Source organism: Ctenocephalides felis, unplaced genomic scaffold, assembly GCF_003426905.1.
Source record: "Ctenocephalides felis isolate EL2017-DRISC unplaced genomic scaffold, ASM342690v1 CF-g0.4_SCAFFOLD_00845, whole genome shotgun sequence".
Taxonomy (NCBI): Eukaryota; Metazoa; Arthropoda; class Insecta; order Siphonaptera; family Pulicidae; genus Ctenocephalides; species Ctenocephalides felis.
In genome coordinates this window covers 28,487,920-28,507,265 of record NW_020536999.1, presented here as the reverse complement: position 1 = coordinate 28,507,265, position 19,346 = coordinate 28,487,920, and the positions used below count along the sequence as shown (strand labels likewise).

General features: G+C 28.3%; 1 protein-coding gene across 1 annotated transcript in view; it reads left to right on the top strand.

Annotated features, from left to right (window-relative positions):
* The window catches only part of LOC113381582, a 32,102-nt gene extending 14,637 nt beyond the window's left edge, over nucleotides 1-17,465 (top strand). The window contains exons 2-3 of the mRNA XM_026620394.1: nucleotides 16,609-17,332; nucleotides 17,388-17,465. Coding sequence (XP_026476179.1) covers nucleotides 16,664-17,332; nucleotides 17,388-17,465 — 747 coding nt within the window. The 5' untranslated portion in view covers nucleotides 16,609-16,663. The remainder of the gene's footprint in view (nucleotides 1-16,608; nucleotides 17,333-17,387) is intronic.
* Nucleotides 17,466-19,346: the final 1,881 nt, after the last annotated feature.

Genomic DNA, 19,346 nt, shown 5'->3' with positions numbered 1-19,346 from the left:
ATGTTTATTGGGATATAAACGGTCTAAAAATCAGGAGCAGTATGTAGCCAACAAGATTTATAACAAAATGCGTTTGATTTATGATCCGACCAATATTTTTGTTCGCCAGTTATATATATATATATATATATATATATATATATATATATATATATATATCTAAAATTGCACAGTGTACATTCTCAATTTGCAGTCTGAAATTTTAAAATGTTGGTTTGAATATATAAACATATAATTAATCTTCATAGAAGGTGTAATAACAATATTTAGCTTGATATTTCTTCTGAATATAAATTTGAATTAATATTAAATAAATATTGAATTAAATAGTCGCACATATTCTATTCTCAAATTGCAAGATAAACCTTATTTAAAAATACTGTTATTAATAATTAACTTACTCGTTGCATATAAATGTATAAATGTATAATTACATAATTTATTTCATATAACAATGATTTAAAATTTAACAAAACAGTATAAAGAACAGATAAAATTTTCAAACTAAATATTATACTTTATCTATAATTTGACTTTATATAATAATTTTGACTTAATTGGCACCTAATTTGACATTGGCATTATCTTAAGTATTTTTATCAATTGCAAAATGTTTATATCAAAGATAAAATAGTATTGTTTAAAAAACAACTGTTTCATCTATATATCGATTTTTTTCCATTGCAATTTTAATAAAACCAATAATGTTAAACGATTATCATTTTTTTTTCGATTCAATTATTTTTCCTATATTACTAGTTTATTGCAAAATAAAAATTATTTCTACAAAATTATCACTATCACTAATAGTGTTTCATGTTGATTTCCACTATTATTTTGATCTCCAAATATTGAAATTTTGTAGTCAAATAGTCAAATGCAGTGTTGCCTTAATAATTTGCTTAATTTTACGAATGTCATGGTCACACAAGGGACACGTGTTCTAGTGTAAATGTTAGTAATTATCTTTCGGATTATAATTGCAATATCCGACAAAATCGTATTAAGCGGAAATAGAAAGTGGAACTGGGTTAAAATTACTGCTTCTGAAAGCAGTCTTAGATAGATTATTGAATATTTGCCAGAACACTATTATTTTTATGAATTCTGAATGATATTGGTTGCTTTAAACAAAACTGAATTTTTTATTGATACCTAATTGAAATACGTCAGTATTAACTGTTAATATCATACACACACACACACATATGTATATATATATATATATATATATATACTCGTATATATATATAAATGGTAATGGCTGCAAAAATAATACCTACTGGAAAAAAGTGATATTTGATACATTTTTTTTCCTAACTGGTAAATTAACAAAATCATGGTTGATCAAGCTAAAAGCTAGCTAGTCCTTACTACTCTTTGAAATGTGGGAATAAAATCTATCAAATGATTTCATATACAAATAACAATAATGTTTTAGAAAAAATCACAAACAAATTTGATTCAAACGAACCTAAAAAATATTTATTCGTTAAATATCGAAATATCATATTAAGTAGTCAATCGTTAAAAAAAAACAATATTAGTTTTGCTTTGTTGTTCTCTCGCTGTTCATCATTTTTTATAGTTTGTGCTTTCAAAGTTATATCATTATCATGACGTTTACTTAGCAGTTGTACTTTTTTATTAACAAATCGTAATAAAATTGACCATATCTTCAAAGTCCCCAAATTTTCCCGTCCCATGTGAAATCGTGAAAATCGTACAATCGAGTATGATGCGATTGACGTGAGAAACTCTTGGCGATAATTACGAACGAAATTGGGCTCAGGAAATAGCCAAAAGGTATACCTACACATTTGTACGTGTCCAGGGTTCTTCTTGGGCAAATAACGAAACTTCATTCTTTTCCGCACATCGACATTCTTTCACCTGGAAAAGTGAGAAAATTAGATTTGTGGCAAATAATATCAAATAGACTTGATTTGTTTTGGTTAACGAGAGGATGAGCAGATGAAAAAATATTACGGAGATAAAATTAGATAATCAAGAGGCTGTTTTTGTAGCAAAAGTCTCAATTTTCTTCTGAAAATAAAAATATTTAATGCAGCGCTTATTTTTGAATAACTGCCAATTAAATAAATATTTTATGACGAAAACTTGGAACTACATCTTAAATTTTACAATCCATTGCAAAATTGATCAATAATTATTAATTAATCACTTTATATGCCCAGCCCATAATATTAATTTTATAGGTGTATTTATGAAAATCAATTTACCCTGACTGTTTTAAGAGTTTGTTTGATGTTTAATTGTGCCATTTGTCATTAAATAATGGAAAAGGAAAACTGAAACTCTGTTTAATTATCGTTGGAAAAACGTAAAACAAATTTGCACATTAAAAAGTGCCAAAGCAAATTAGCTAATTGCTTGATTTAGAAGTCAGGTTGATGAAACAGATGTTGAATCATGTAATTCACTATATTTGCACTAATTAATTATTAGTTTCTAATATAGGACCAATGTCAAAATTTTAGCCTAATCAAAAGTGATAATTTTAATGGCGCGAAAACAATTGATACAAAAAATTAAATTTTGTACGTACCATATATGAGCTTCAAAAACAAGCCTGGGTTCAACTAACTTTTCGAAAAAGAAGTTTGATTTATCTAACAAATTAAATCAAATGAAGATTTTGATAAAACCTTGTTTAGTGATAGATTTTATAGTCTGAAATAATATACTTAAATATTATAGGCCTAGGATAAGCGGTTGAATTATAAAAATTCATCAAAATTTAGAATTTTTCTGTAAGTTTGTTGAGCGATTTTAATCAGAATCAATGTAGAAGCATATGTGTAATCTGTGTGGTGCTTCGTAGGCAGCTACTAATTACACTTGATGTCCATTTTTAAATAAAATATATTTTTACTATCCAGCTTAACACAAAATGCTACTTACAACTAATTTTAGAAGCATATGTGAGATCTGTGTGGTGTTTCGTAGTCAGCTATTGATTACAGTTGATAAAATATATCTTTACTATCAAGCTTAGGACAAAATGCTACTTACAACTAATTTTAGAAGCATTTGTGTGGTGTTTCGTAGGCACCTACTGATTACAGTTGATGTCCACACTTAAATAAAATATATTTTTACTATCCAGCTTAAGACAAAATGCTACTTACAACTAATTTTAGAGGCATATGTGAGATTTGTGTGATGTTTCGTAAACAGCTATTGATTACAGTTGATGTCCACACTTAAATAAAATATATTTTTACTATCCAGCTTAAGACAAAATGCTACTTACAACTAATTTTAGCAGCATATGTGAGATCTGTGTGGTGTTTCGTAAACAGCTACTGGTTACAGTTGACGTCTACATTTAAATAAAATATATTTGTACTATCCAGCTTAAATCAAAATGCTACTTACAACTAATTTTTTATTCTAATTTATACTAACAATGAAACATAAATGATACAAAAATGGTAAAAGTTGCACAAACGAGTAATTAACGTTGAAAATCAATTACACAATAAATTTATTTAAATTTTATTAATAAAAATAACGAGGAGATGTTTAAAAATTATGTTCATAATACTATCGGTCGGTATTATGTTCATAATACTATCGGTAGTATAGGTCGTTTCATATCAGGTGTGATTAATTTTTTTTACACTAGAATACATTTCTCAAATTTTACTATGGTACCTAAATACAAGAAGTTGCATTACTTATTTTTGTGGTATATGTTAAAATCTTGCTTAATTATAAAAATTATTTTACTACGTTGATTAAAACTACTTCTATTTCTATTACAAACATTACAAAACAAACAAGATTCCTTTAACAAAAGTGGGCCACAGGTAACATATTCCCTGCAAGTACATCTCATTTATAACCCTTACAGAGAGAAGAAATATTCGACTGTCTCTCTGTGTTCCAGCAAGCATACAAATTGCACCGTAAACAATGTAATTCTATAAATAAATAATAAGAACTAGTAGTAATTTTAGCCAGAGAAGAAAACTTGAAATGAAAATTGGTTTCGCTAACACGTGTATACACGTGTACAACGTATGTTTAGGTCCCAGTGGCATCCCTGGAGCGCTAATTCAATATTGTCAACCTGGAACTAAATTTATGGCGCAATTATAATGATTTGCATGAACGCAAATGTAGGTGAAGTTATGTGTGACTTGGATTCAATTTGGAGTTACAGAATTGTCGAAGAGGACATGAGACATTCGTGACTTGATATTGTATTGTATTTGGGTCAATAATTAATAATTCAAATTTATATATAAAACGTTTTGTGGACTTTTTTTAGTATGTTTTAGATACTTAGGAATTCATAGCACCTGGCTTTGTAACCACAAAGTCCCAGGTTCAAACCCTAGTTTTATACAATATCAAGCAGTATTGATACCTATGATATTGATGCTTTTATCTTTTAACCTATTTGCCATCATAATAAAAATCAAAATTCATTTTTTTATTCAAAATAGCATTCTGTACTTTGTATATAATGCCTTATAAAACCAATTAAATAATTTTCTTCATTTTTATAATAATTTCGGATATATTAACTTCCCGTATGGTAATTATAGTAAGGGACCGAAAATCGAAAATAATTTTGTTTTGCATTTCTCGACGTTTTAAAGGTTTCTGAACTTTGGCATACCTCAGCAAAAATGGATGTGTGTGTTTTGTATGTCCGCATTTTTTCGTCCACGTTTTCGGGCGCACGGATCAACCGATTTGAATGGTTCAAAAAACTTTCGATTCCTATTGATAGAAGGATGTGCTGATTAGTTTTTGGCAAAGGCAAGTCCAGCCGTTACGGAGATACGGAGCAAAGAGTGCAGAAAATACAAATCGAGTTTTTGAGAGAACGGAGGATCCGATTTGAATTATCTAAAAAACATTCAATTTGTAATGATTGGGAGAAGATTTTGGTAAAGGCAGGTTCAGCTATTTCAAAGATACAGAGCTAAATGTGCAAAAAATGGCAGTTTTTGAAAGAACTAAGCGTCCGATTTGAATGATTCAAAAAACTTTCTGCTTGTTGCAACAAAATAATGGCTTTCGGGAAAACAATTTTTTTTTTCAAAAAAAAAAAAAATTGATATTGAAAATATTTCAGATTCTAATTTTAAGTTTGACTAAAGTTCTAATATACTCTAACAAATAATTTCAGCATTATTGCACAATGTTACAATATTTATAATAAACTATTTGAAAGCATTTAATATTCCTCCTTCCTTTATTACGGTACAGGAAGTTCCAGCAATTTGCCTTGAGGCTCGAGGCCATACACCACTAGTTTACTTTTTTTATTGGATCTCCTAAACCGCTGAATATGCCTTCCCAAAAAATTAATTTGTTCTTTGTTTCATTATTACAAATAAAATGTTCTTGAATTATTAAAATCGGACGCTCCGTTCTCTCAAAAACTGAATTATCATTCTTGGCACTTTTTGCCCCGTATCTTCGAAACGGCTAGATCTGTCTTTGCCAAAAATTAATCAGCTTCGTCTCTGCTTTTATACAAATAGCAATACGTCTCCGCTTTAGTACAAATAGTGTTTTTTGCATTACTCAAATCGGTTGATCCGTGTTCACGAAATTGTCAACGAATATCTGTTTCCACACTCACAGGCATACACATGCATTAATTTTTCTGTGTAAAGATATAAAAATCTTTATTTTAAATTTGTTTGCGATTACTTCCGAAAGTTAAATATAAAATTTCGATAATATTTATATAAAATCTAAATTAATATAAAATATTTTTCAAATCTATAGTTATTTTAAAAATAACTATTAAACAGCACTGTTTGGGATTGTTTCAACAGCATTATCCAGTATGTCACTCAACAAAATAATAATTCCATATCAATTTTACGTTAAAAAATTTTATTAGTCAAATATTTGTTCATAAAATAGGCGATTTCTGAGGCACAATAGCTCGCTCCATTAATTACAAAAGCAATCTGAAACTCCACAAACCGGATTATAAATATATAAAATGTAACGGCGCAGTTTTCATCCCCGATCATATTCTTTCCCATAGCTAAACTGTAATACAATAATATCGCCGACCAGTATATTGAGCCATAAAAGAGATTTTAGATCTATAATTTACAGACTAAATTACAAACTGAAACTCTACAGCATCGTTATAACTTTATCCTATTGATATGATAGAAAACAATAGAAATAGATTTCCAATTAGTAATGTTAATCCTTTATTCTATTTAACGAATTCAAATTGTTTCTGATATACAACTCTTCCAATTAGGAGAATGTAGTGAGCAAAAGTCTATAGATGAAGAAAATGTTAGTTTTAAAATAGCCAAGTAGTTGTAAATCTTTTTCAAATAAATCTTCTTGATTAAATTGGTATTTAAATATTTTCTGGAAATAGTTTTGTCGTTCTAAAATCAAAACCTCGCAAAAATAGAATTACACACTTTTTTAAAAATGAATTGCAATGATTGCTATGTTTGTTATATTGGAGTAAGTTTTCAACACCTTCACAAGAGAATTAAAAAACATATTTAAAAAACAAACTTTTGCCTGGAATTATTCTATTATATATATATATATATATATATATATATATATATATATACACAGTGGCGGCGCTAGACCATTCGTGGGCGTCGGCGAAATTAGTTTGCGAGGCCCCCCTTTTTTGCCAGTTGCAAGTTGACTAGTGGTACATGGCATCGTGCCTAAGGGCAAATTGCTGAAACTTTTCGTGTCGTAATTTAAATTTTTGAAAAGCTTTTAAAAAATTTGAAAAGTGAAAGAAATTGACTTTTTTTAATTTGAAATATTTTGTTGAAAATTTCGAACTTTTTTTCAAAGCAATCACGTTGCGTTAGCTGCTTAGAGACGAAATATCGAAGCGCGTAAACGGCGCGTTGCAGTCTAACTTAACTCACTATTAATTAAAATCTTTATAAAATATCGGATAATTTGATGTGCATATGCCAAATGGCTTTTGTTGTGCTTTTTTACTGGATTTCCAAAACCGCTAGACCTGCCTTCCTAAAAATGTAATCAGTATGGCACTTTTTGCCCCGTATATTCGAAACGGCTCATCCTTCCTTGCCAAAAACTAATCAGCACGTCTTCTTACCTTCAATACATGACAAATGTTTTCTGAATTTTTCAAATTGGTTGATCCATGTTCGCGAAATCGTCGACGAAAATTTGCCAAAATGTTCAGAAATCTTTGAAGATATATAAATTTTTTTGGTTTAGATTTTTTTGCGATTACTATAACTGTATATGAGATTTATTTTTAATCAGATAAATACACCAATTGAAATAGACAAAAATTACACAAGTTAAAATAAACAAACTCTTCGGCAAAAATGGTTTGTTCTCCAGCTATTAAAAAAGCACTAAAATTAAATAATTATCGCAAAAAAGTTTCCCTTTGCCCAACCATTTGATTAGTAAATTTTATGTTTTTTCGATCATTATGAATAAAATATGGTTGGAAATCACCGACTTAATAACTAATTAGACAAAATTTTGCAATCTGCAAGTGATTAATTAGATTAAACAAATCTATGTTCATACTATTTTGAGTGCACAAATCCGCACATCACATAGTAGGTACACATGGTCTAAAAGCTCGTCCCATTATTTTAAAATTTAATGAGTTTTTATAATTAATCATTTATCGTAGTTCGATAAAATTTATGTTAGATGATACTAACAAGTTTTGAAAAAATATTTTTACAATAAATTACGAAGAAACTGTGCGGTCGATCTTGACGAAAAACAATTCAGGACGATCGCCAACTGAAAACTTTCGATCAGTTTTTGAATTTTTAAAATTGGTTCAAAAATGTCAAAATGTCGTTGAAAATTTTAGGATGTTGTGATTGCTTGCCTTATGAAGGACCAATTGTAAATACTTTGATTATAACAGTATATATTTATTTTATATTAATAACAAGTTATAAGTATATTTACAATAATTTTATTACTGTTTTTGATTACGTTCTGAGTGATTGATTGATTTGTATAAATTTCTGATAGATGATTTTTTGTTTATATATCAATATAACCGCATGCTTTGATTGGCGCGAACAGTCGTTTTTTCAGGACGCTTTAATTTTTGGTCGACGACATCAGAGCCGATCAACCCATTTAAAGGATTTAAAAAACATTCGATCATCCCAATAGAATGTTTAATAAAATATATTGCTTGTGTTGACGGTGTGAAACAATGATTAGTTTCAAATTAACAGTTTTTGCTATTATCTCATTGTTATTTCTCACTGATAAATTTTTATTGAACATTGATTACATTTATTCCTCGAATATTTAATTACTGTTTCGATGATTCACATAGCGCTCACATAAGAAATACACAAATATAAACAACCAGAGAATTAGCTTGCGCAAAGTTGTTTAGATTTAATAATCTATAGTGTTGACAGACGATATTAGATAATGTCCATAAAAGATAGAAGAGTAAAATGATAGTGCCTGTAAACCACTAATCACCTTTTTTACTCGCACATCCGTATGAAAATTAACTAAATTTTAAATAATTAAAAATTTTCCGGGGCCTCTTGCGAGGCCCCCCCAAGCGCGAGGCCGTCGGCGGCCGCCGACACCGCCGACGCCTCGCGCCGCTACTGTATATACATATATATATATATATATAGTTGAAACTTTGCCTTCTATTTGCACAAGTACATTTCTCATTAAACAATGTTCAATTAACAATATGAAACATTAACATTGGTATAATCAGTATTTATTTTACAAATCAATATATTTAGGTTTTGGAATCTCGATAAGTTATAATTAATCAATTTGTAGATATTGAAATAGTTTCCATTATTACTCTGAAATTATTCTAACCTTTAAAAATACTCATTACAAAAGTAAATCATCGGTCTTGTTAATTTGGCAAATAGAAAAGATTTTTATAAAAGCTAATGATGTTGGTCTTTCATGATTGAATTGTCTTTTATTTTCGTTAGAAAATGCATATCGTTATATCAGAAAGAATCGGAAATTACAGGTACTTTTAAAGAGAAACTAATAGAATTCACGTTTAAGATTGCAGGGCAAATGTATAATAGAAAACCAAATAGAAGGAAAAATATTCATTGGAAAACCATGATTGAACTTTTCATGAATTCATCAAATGGATCTGCAGAACGTTCTGAATGCAAATAATCTGCAATAAAGTACTAACGATGTAATTTTTGCTTAGAATATTGAATTCCATGTACAAATTACACACATGGATAAAAATTTCTATATATAAAATTCAGTACTTGAAAAGTTCTTTACTAGTCAAATAAGCCGAGCACTTCTCTAATATATCATGAAGCAATTATTTTTTCGCTGACTTTAAATTTCTGGCAGATTTTCCTCTTTAGTAATTGAATATATTTGACTATATTTTAGATGTAAAATAAACAATTTATATGCATAGAAAATGTTCAAGTGGATTTGCTTGTACTATCACCATTTTAAATTGAATTAAAATACTATTTTCTCAAAGTGAATTATTAACAAGTTTCAGTTTAGCCTGATGAATATTACATATTGCATGTGACAAATTGAATTATTGTAAATTGAGCTAAATTATTTGTGATATGTTATATAGTGTTTTATTTAGAGTAGAATGATATTTTATTTACATATATAATTTTGAACACGTGCCTCGTCTCTTGAATAAGAAATAGTGCATGTGACAAAATGACAGACACGTGACTTTTCTATAGAAGTTATTTTTTCATCTGTATGCTTCTGAACAAAACTTTATTATTATATTAATATTTAAGTAGATGTCTGAAATATATGAGTTGCAAAATACAAGTATGAATATTAAAAAAAATGCACTATACTACCATAAATACTTATGGAATTTTATTTGATTTTACTATTCATAGTATAATAAAATAAGTTGATATTTTTATTCAGAATACTGATTAAATTTCATAGTAAAATCAGTGAAATAAGTTTGCTTACATTTTTCGATTGTAATTACTTGAGTAACTTAGATTTCTTTTTAGTGCAATTTGTAATTTTCAAAATTTGGGTATTAAAAGATTTGGAAGAAAATGATTTTTCAGTATGCATAATTACTTAATTACACTTAATTCATATACGTTTACAAAAGCAAACTAAAATTCTACAAATCGTATTATAAATATATTCCATGTTAAAGCACTAAATCAGAAAGTACAAAATTTTACTCCAACATGAATATTATCAATAAAGAAAAAGATAATTTCAAAACTAAACTAGTGGTGCGTGGCACCGTGCTTCAAGAAACATTACTGGAACCTCCCGCACCGTGATTTAATATTTCTAGAATTGTATCCAAGCATACATATAATCATACTAAACACACCAACACACATACGCATACACACATACATTCATATTTTTTAAAGCAGGTCAAAATGTTCAGTAACCTTTTAATTCGACTTATTTTGGATTTTTTGGATTACTATAACGTGACCTACGAGATGTTAATAATAATCATGTAAAAGATATAATATTTATTTAATTGACTTTGATATTTTTTATTTATTTAGTTATTACTGTAACTTACCCCACGGGATGTTATTAATATTTGTATAAAAGATAGAATATTTTTTAATATATATAGCATTTATTTATTAAACATATTTTCAAATTTATATTTGAGGTTTACTTATGTATCAGCAAACATATCAATTGTTTTTAAACATTTGAATGGTCTATTCTCTATTCATTCATTGAACGTCGATAAAATGATAATTTTGTATCACTTTGATTTAAACTCGTTGACTAATTTTATCAATTACTATATTATAATATTATTTGTTTACGAAATAAAAAAAAATTTTGAGGCACGATAGCAAGCAATAAATATCACAATAGCATCATTAGCTACTGAACAAATCTGAAACTCCATAAATAGCATTTTGTAGTGTTTTGTACGATTAAAGAACTCATTTTGGTAGATTTATCTGTGCAAATTAGACTGGAAATATTATTACCGATTCTATATTTTATATAGAATTCCAATTCTCAGAATGTATTGCCTCTCTGGTATGAAATCTTTATCACATGCGGGAAGCGAGCTCTGAATTTACTTTTAACATACTGTTTCCGTTTCCGCGTCGCAGTGAATTTTATAAGCTCCGAAGCTTTTACGGTTTACAGAGAAACCGTGTCACTGAGCTTTCGATGTGTATTTTAGTGTGTAATTAAAGTTCTGGCAAAGGCATCAAAAACTAATGTCTTTCTTACTACATAGTCTGTTGACTTTAAATCATTTATTATTGATAAGCATTCGCTTGGGAAATGTTGGAAATTGATAATTTATGCGGGTAAATTAGGACATTTTATACAGTTGCTATGGAATATATAAACAGTTCTGATTTTATTTTCTGAGAAATGATTTCTTATTTGATTAGATATTATCAGTATATTTATTTGTTCAATTTCTAATTATTTTTCTAAATATTATTCATACGTTTTAGTTTAGATATTTATATAAATACTTATTAGTTAAATTTATTTGTATATTTATTCAATTTTTTACCAAAGTACCTACTTACTTTTTGATTGGTTATTTAATTATTGAATTATTATTAATTCATTCACTTAATTCGAATTTGATAATTTATGTTTTATTAACTTATATTAAGTTATGTAATCGTCTAAAACTTGAAATGAAAAATTTTTGCATTTCTTCACGTTTTGAAGGTTTCTGAACGTTTTGGCATACCTTGGAAAAAACGGATGTGTGTGTTTGTGTACGTATGTATGGACACAATTTTTTGTCCACGTTTTCAGGCGCACGATTCAAACGATTGAATGATTTAAAGAACATTCGATTCTTTTTGATAGGGAGATGTGCTAATTTGTTTTTGGCAAAGGCAGGTCCAGCTATTTCCAGAACATCCGATTTGAATGATCCAAAAAATACTCAATTTTTAATGATTGGGAGAAGAGGTGATTTGTTTGTGGAAAAGGGAGGTCTAGCCATTTTGAACATACAGAGCTAAATGCGCAAATAATGGCAGTTTTTGAGAGAACTAAGCGTCCGATTTGAATGATTCAAAAAACATTCCGCTTATTTTAACAAAATGATTGCTTTTTTCCATTTTTTCATATCGAAAATATTTTGATTTATATTTTATTCTGGCTTTGTAATTCAGTTTATATAATTCTTATGAATATTAGACAATGTTACAGTATTTATAATAATCTCTTTAGAAACATTTAATATTCCTCAAACATTTCGTTAAGGTAGGCAAGTTCCAGCAATTTGCCCAAAGGCACAATGCCATATACACCATTAGTTATAAATTTATTTCATGAATTTTATTTTCGTTATGCTTACATCTGACCTATCAAGTTTCATTGACAACTCTAATTTTTGATAGATTTTGGTGCGTTTAAAATAAATAAAATATGTATATTTTATGTTTAACTTTTATTTGAAATTGATTAATGAATAAAAAATCATTCAACAAATAATAATTTCAAACATGTCATGAACTATAACTAAAACGAATTTTCAACTACAAACGTTTATAAATTGTGATAATTTGTTCGATAAATAATTGGAAGAATTATCAAAAATAATTGGAGTAGAAAAATAATTAATCAATTACAGTTTAAGTCTTAAAACCAACTTTGGTTGATTTTAAAGATCATATATCCCTTATGCATCAAATACACAAATGCGTGAGCAAATATAGGCCTGAATGTAATCAGCCCGAGGTTAGAAATTGATGATGTGTCATAGAGCCTATAGCGGATTGTAATTGAATATAAATATTATAGTAACGTTCATATCATTGGTATTGTTATCTCAATACTACGACTAAATAACCAATTCAATATTTATTTAATGCAAAACCATAATAGACCACTTGGTAATAGTAATACGTAGGCGGTTACAAATATCTATCACCATCTTAAAACATCAGATGGATGAAGAATAATGATATATTTAGTAAAACGGAATATTAGAATTAGATACAAGTTATTTGATCAACCATAAAAAATAGATGCCATGCAATGCATTTATATTTAGTCAGTAAATAGTTATACTGCAAGAATAGTTATACTGCAATGATACCTTGGTACTAATAAAATTTAACAAGCATGTATTACATATCTTCATTTATTATGTTGTCAAATAGTGTCATATTCCAGAATATTATCAAAGCAACTCAAACAAATGATCAGAAGTCAATTAATCCCTTAATAATTTTATCATTGTCGAAGTTTCCTCTTGTACCATAATGTTTTGAGTTTCTGGCACAATCTCTCCTAACAGTTGAATAATTTGTATGCAGTCATAGTTCTCGTGACAGTTCGCAGCATAGACAGATTAACAGAATGTTCATGGCTGCATCTCGACATTAATTCACAAAAACAATAAATCTTTTTCATTTCAACTTGCACGACAGAACATGACACCCAGACAGGAATAGATTATGGAATGAAAATTTAATAAAACCCACCAGTAAAGAAAAATATTAAAATTTATGCAAACATACCAATTAATCATGGAAAAAATGTGCTTCTATAGTGTTTTTATTATTTATTAAGATATAACAATTAGACAGAAAATCAAATTATGAAATATATAAGTTTTTCCTATATCATCGCATTTAGGGATTTTCTCCGTTGTGAAGATTTCCTAATAGATCCATATCTGAAGCTAATGTTGACTTAGTAAATTGTGTGGTACGTAGGCAATTTCTCTTTAACCATTTTATTAATTAATATATTTATTTGATTCTATAGATAATTATATTAATATGATAACTTTTTTTAGTGCGTATTAGGGTTTATTTTCATTTGCTTTTTACATTTTTCTAGTATAGTTTATAATCTTCGTAAAATCAAGAAGATGGTTTCAATTTGGAAATAGATTTTTTTTTCAATTTTAGAATATATATTTCAGAACATATAGAGTGTGTGTGTGTACACAGCATTTTTCGATTGACACAGACACAGATCTTTGTTTAGTTATTAACTCTTAGGTATAGTGATTTTTTATTTTTGGAAATTGAATTATCAGTATAGTTTTTTTTTTTAAATTGAATTATCAATGATAATATTCAATAATGTTTGAACGTAAAACATGTGATAGTAAGACATAGATAGGATTTTACACAAATAATGCTAACTGTTAAGCCCATGAATCTGTTTTGTCAAGTTTATAGCTATGATTGTGATTTATCTTATATTGGAAAAACGAGCCAAAATTCTAGTAAAAGACATATTAAGAAGAATAAACACAAATTTAATTATTTTTGGGTTTGACAAATATAATATTGGAAAAAATTGCTAACATTTTTTTTGTTACATATAAAACTAATTATTATTAATTATATTCACTCACTGAAATTAAAAACATTTAGAAATGTAAAATACTCACAGGGCAGAGAAACATGTGCATAATTAATTATATTGTATCATATCCCACATAATGCTATAAAAATTTCAAAACTGAACTGAAAATATTGAGAAAAATTTAATTAAAAAATTCAAATGTCCTATAGGACTAATAAATAATATTGAAAAGAAGCTTAATAATAACATCATATAATAATTAGTGCACAATATTTCATATGTAACAGAAACAATAGGACTAATTAGCACAATCATTTGTAACAAACACAATAGCGCAGTAATATATGTACTAAACTTGTCATCAAGGGTAACTAAATAACTAAATAAATCGTATAATTCTCTGTAATGATATTTTACACTGAGAGATCATCTGAGGCAACTTGTTATAAAAGTTTGGGCACGTGATGCTATAGAGCTTTTGAATAATAATTCGACAAAGAAACTAAAATTTAAAATTGCTAGATGATGCATTGGGTGAAAGATAAAAAAAAACATTATTTTCCAAAATTGTTTGAAAATATTTAAACGGATACTTGATACACTTTGCATAAAGACGAACTCATTTCTTTTGTTGATGCTATTTTTGTAAATTTGAAACTTTATTTGAAAATTTTAATAATTACCTCATATATATATATATATATATATATATATATAACGTGCCACAAAGTTCGTTTCCGTACTCCTCCGAAACGGCTTTACCGATTCTTATCAAAATTTAAATGCGTATTCAGTTGGTCTGAGAATAGGTAACTATCTAATTTTTACATACCTTAGTGATAAGAGTTGTTGACCCTTAATATTTTTATAATGTGGCAATAAAAATACATATAACCCAGTTTTACTATTTTTTTTTACCACCAACCCCTATTGTTTTGACAAATGTTTTTTTCTCGCGTTAAGTAATTGAATATTTTTGACATAATTTTATATCAGATTTTCGATTTTGAAGAAAAAGCTTAAGTCTTACATTTAAATACAATTTATTATTATTAAGGGATGTCCAACCCAAAAACTTTTTTCAATTTTGAGGTCAACTTACTTCATTTTAATATTTTCAATGCGGAATTATCAAAACACACACAACTCTTTTTACTTTGAAATATTATATATTTTTATCAAGGGTTGTCTACCCCTAACATTTCATTTCAAATTCTGAAATAATTTTTTTTAATTAAATTTTCTATCATTTCAAATTGAAAAATACATGGAAATCTTTTTACTTTAAAGGGTTGTCCATATCTATTTTTTTTTTTAATTTTGGAACCAATTTTCTTTTAATATAAATTTGACCTGTTGTTTGACATAATTTTGGTTATGATTTTTTGAGTTTGTAATCAGTTTCAGATTAGATGAGCACTTGCAAAGACTACTAAAAAACATTTATATGTGGCGTGCTTTGCAGTGGGTAAACTATTAATATATTTTTTGTTAGCTGCTCTTTTCACTTATGAATCATATTTGCAATCGTTCAGTTATTTTCATTTTGAACACATTTATATAGAATATATAGAATATACAAATTATATATATATATATATATATATATATATATATTAGGGTGGTCCTTAATATAGACATTTTCGAATTTCCTTGCTCCCGAGGGCTCAAATGGTTTGAAATTGATAAAAACCAATTCTTTGAAAAGTTTAGCTCTTAATATCAACTTTTAGATAGCGCGCAGTTCAATCAATTTATATGGAAATAGCATGAAAAAGTTTTCAAAAATATTAAAAATGTTTTAAGATATAATTTAGTGAACAAATGAATGAGTTTTTTCGAAAAAACTCATTCGAAAATTTATATATTGTTCAATTTAAAATGATAAGAATTGGTTTTTTGGTGCATTGTGAACAATTATAATTATGAAATAATTAGGATTAATTCAATTACATGTAAGTTCATACCATATCACTTCTTATATATTAGTTTTATTTAATAATTTCTATCTGTTCTTTCAAACTAGAGTCCACTGAAGATGACACAAAACAATGTGTCGAAACGTATGGAAAAAATAAAAATGTTTTAAAGTCATACAAATTTTTTAATTGATGTATTTCCCTGAAAACTGAATCTCACATAATTCAACATCAAAATTATATAAAAAATTTAACATATATATATATATATATATATATATATATATATATTCTTTGTATTTTCTCTATAATTTCTTCTGTTATCAGCATTGACAAATATTTTTTCCATTTCCCACAGCTCTCAAAGCCACAGACGATGTCTTGCACTCCATCATCGGCAATTTGATTGAGGCATGTATCGTCAGTCCGGTGGGGCGTGCCAAAACGCAAACAACCTATTCGAAGCAAATAAATCACAACCACAAGAAAGACGTCTAACAAAATATTTCTTTCCCCTGAAATCAGCATGGATTTACGTGGCCGCTTTACTCGCCTTTCACGCCGCTTTGATCCCCAAGACGTGGGGCTACAGGAACGATGATAGGAAAGGACTTTTGAAAAAGAATTATTCAGAACTTTTGTACGGGAATAATTATAATGCAACGTTTGGTGAAGGATTGGACTATGAGTTGGAGGAGAGTTTAGAAAGTGACAACGTGTCTTTAGACACTCGGACGAAATTTAGTGATAAATATTTTAGTATGGATTTACAAAGTACCGGGTTTAGTCGTTATTTAGACAGTGACAGTTCAGAGTTATTATTATACAACCACAGTGATCAATCATCAAGTGTTGATTCCAATTCCGATTCCAGATCCAATTTGGTGCATCCTATTTCTAGGTCTGATAGAGAAACAGTGCGTAAAGTGTCTGTGTTAGGTTTATTTGAACTGAGTACTGCATATGGAGAAAGGCCAGAAGGCAACAGTGAATTGGCAGCGGCTATGTTGGCTGTCAGACACATCAACGAGAGGAAACTCCTACCTGGTTACTCGCTCGAACTTCTGACTAATGATACAAAGGTGAGTAGTGTTAGGAACTTTAATATATTTCTAATCTTGATATGAATTATTTGAGGGTATGGTGCGAATGGTTTGTTTGCGGAGGATACATGCAAGTAATATGAAATATAATCGATACATATTTCTGCTGTAACAGAATCTTACATGTGTGTGCATTTTACATCATCACATATATTTTTGTATGAGAATAATAATAATGTAACGTTTGGTGAAGTTTTGGACCATGAAGTTATGAATTATATTAAATACACTTATCCCCCGTTCTACACTTTTTTGGTATTACACAGTTTTTAACTTCCCGTAGGGTAAGTTATTGTAATGGGCCGAAAATCGGAATTGAAAATTTTTACATTTCTCGACGTTTTGAAGGTTTCTGAACATTTTGGCATACCTCAGAAAAAATGGATGTGTGTGTGTGTGTGTGTGTATGTGTGTGTGTGTGTATGTATGTGTGGATACAAATTTCCAGTCACGTTTTAGGGCGCACGGATCAACCGATTTGAATGGTTCAAAAAACATTCGATTCCTATTGATAGGGAAAAGAGCTGATTAGTTTTTGGCAAAGGCAGGTCCAGCCGTTTCGGAGATACGGAGCAAAGAGTGCGGAAAATAGAAATCGAATTTTTGAGAGAACGGAGTATCCGATTTGAATGATCTAAAAAACATTCAATTAGTAATGATTGGGAGAAGTGTTTATTAGTTTTTGGCAAAGGCAGGCCCAGCCATTTCGAAGATACGGAGCTAAATATGTAAAAAATGGCAGTTTTTGAGAGAACTAAGCGTCCGATTTGAATGATTCAAAAAACTTTCTGCTTGTCTTAACAAAATAATTGATTTGGGAAAAAAAATTTTTGTTCCATTTTTTTTTTTTTTTTTTTTTAGTTTTTTGTTGAAACAAATAATTTCAACTTTGCAATTCAGTTTATATAATTCTTATAAATATTAGACAATGTTACAATATTTATAATAATCTATTTGAAAACATTCAGTATTCCTCGAACATTTCGTTACGGTACGGGAAGTTCCAGCAATTTGCCTTAAGGCACGATGCCACCCACCCCACTAGTTGAATTTTTTTTTCAACTCAATTTATTTAATTTTAAATACTAAACTATTATTTGCTTATAACTACAATAATGTTTTTATAGTATAATGTATGTTATAGTTATGAATTTCTAGTAGTGTTTGTCTATGATGGAAATATGTAGATTAGATGGAAAAGGCCCTTTTTATGGTCAGAATAGAATTTTATGTAGATATGAGTTAGTTTATTTAAAATACCTAAACAAAGGACATCCCTGTTTTTAAACTTTGTTTTCAATCATTGTAATTGATAGGCCAAATTTATCCAAGATAAGCAAATAACAGAATTATTTTTTTTACAAAATCTATTATATCTATAAAATTTTATATTTCGCCGAAGGCAAAAGATAAAAATGAAAAGCTAGAGAGTAAAATAAATATTATATCTTTTGCAAACCAACTGAACCGCCTCCGTAATAATGAAAGAATAATAGATGCTGCTAATTTTCATTCTATGATTGATGCATAATTTATTAAATGTGTTTGATATTAAATTTATCAATATATATATATCTCGTTCTATGTCTTTGTTATTTATCATAATAAAAACTGCCAAAAAGGGCTTTTTTATATTGATTTTAGTTTAGCACTGATTTTCCATACAGAAGTGAATTTTTCGAGTTACACGTTTTTTTGGAATTATAAATAACTAGTACTACTATTTTCACTTATTGTTAGTTACAGAATTCTACTGGATAAAAATAAAACATAAAAATAAATCTGTAATCAAAGCAAAAACACACAAAAAATCATTAGTCTAATATTAGGTGTAAATATGGACAAAATGTCACAGTGGCCTTTTTTAAAAATGGTCTAGTTTCAGTAACAATTCCGCGACTGTATAACTTAAAAAAGCCATAATAACAATCATGACAGATATTGAGCGTTACTGTCACAGTCTTTTCGTGCTTTTAAAAGTTTATTTTGAGGG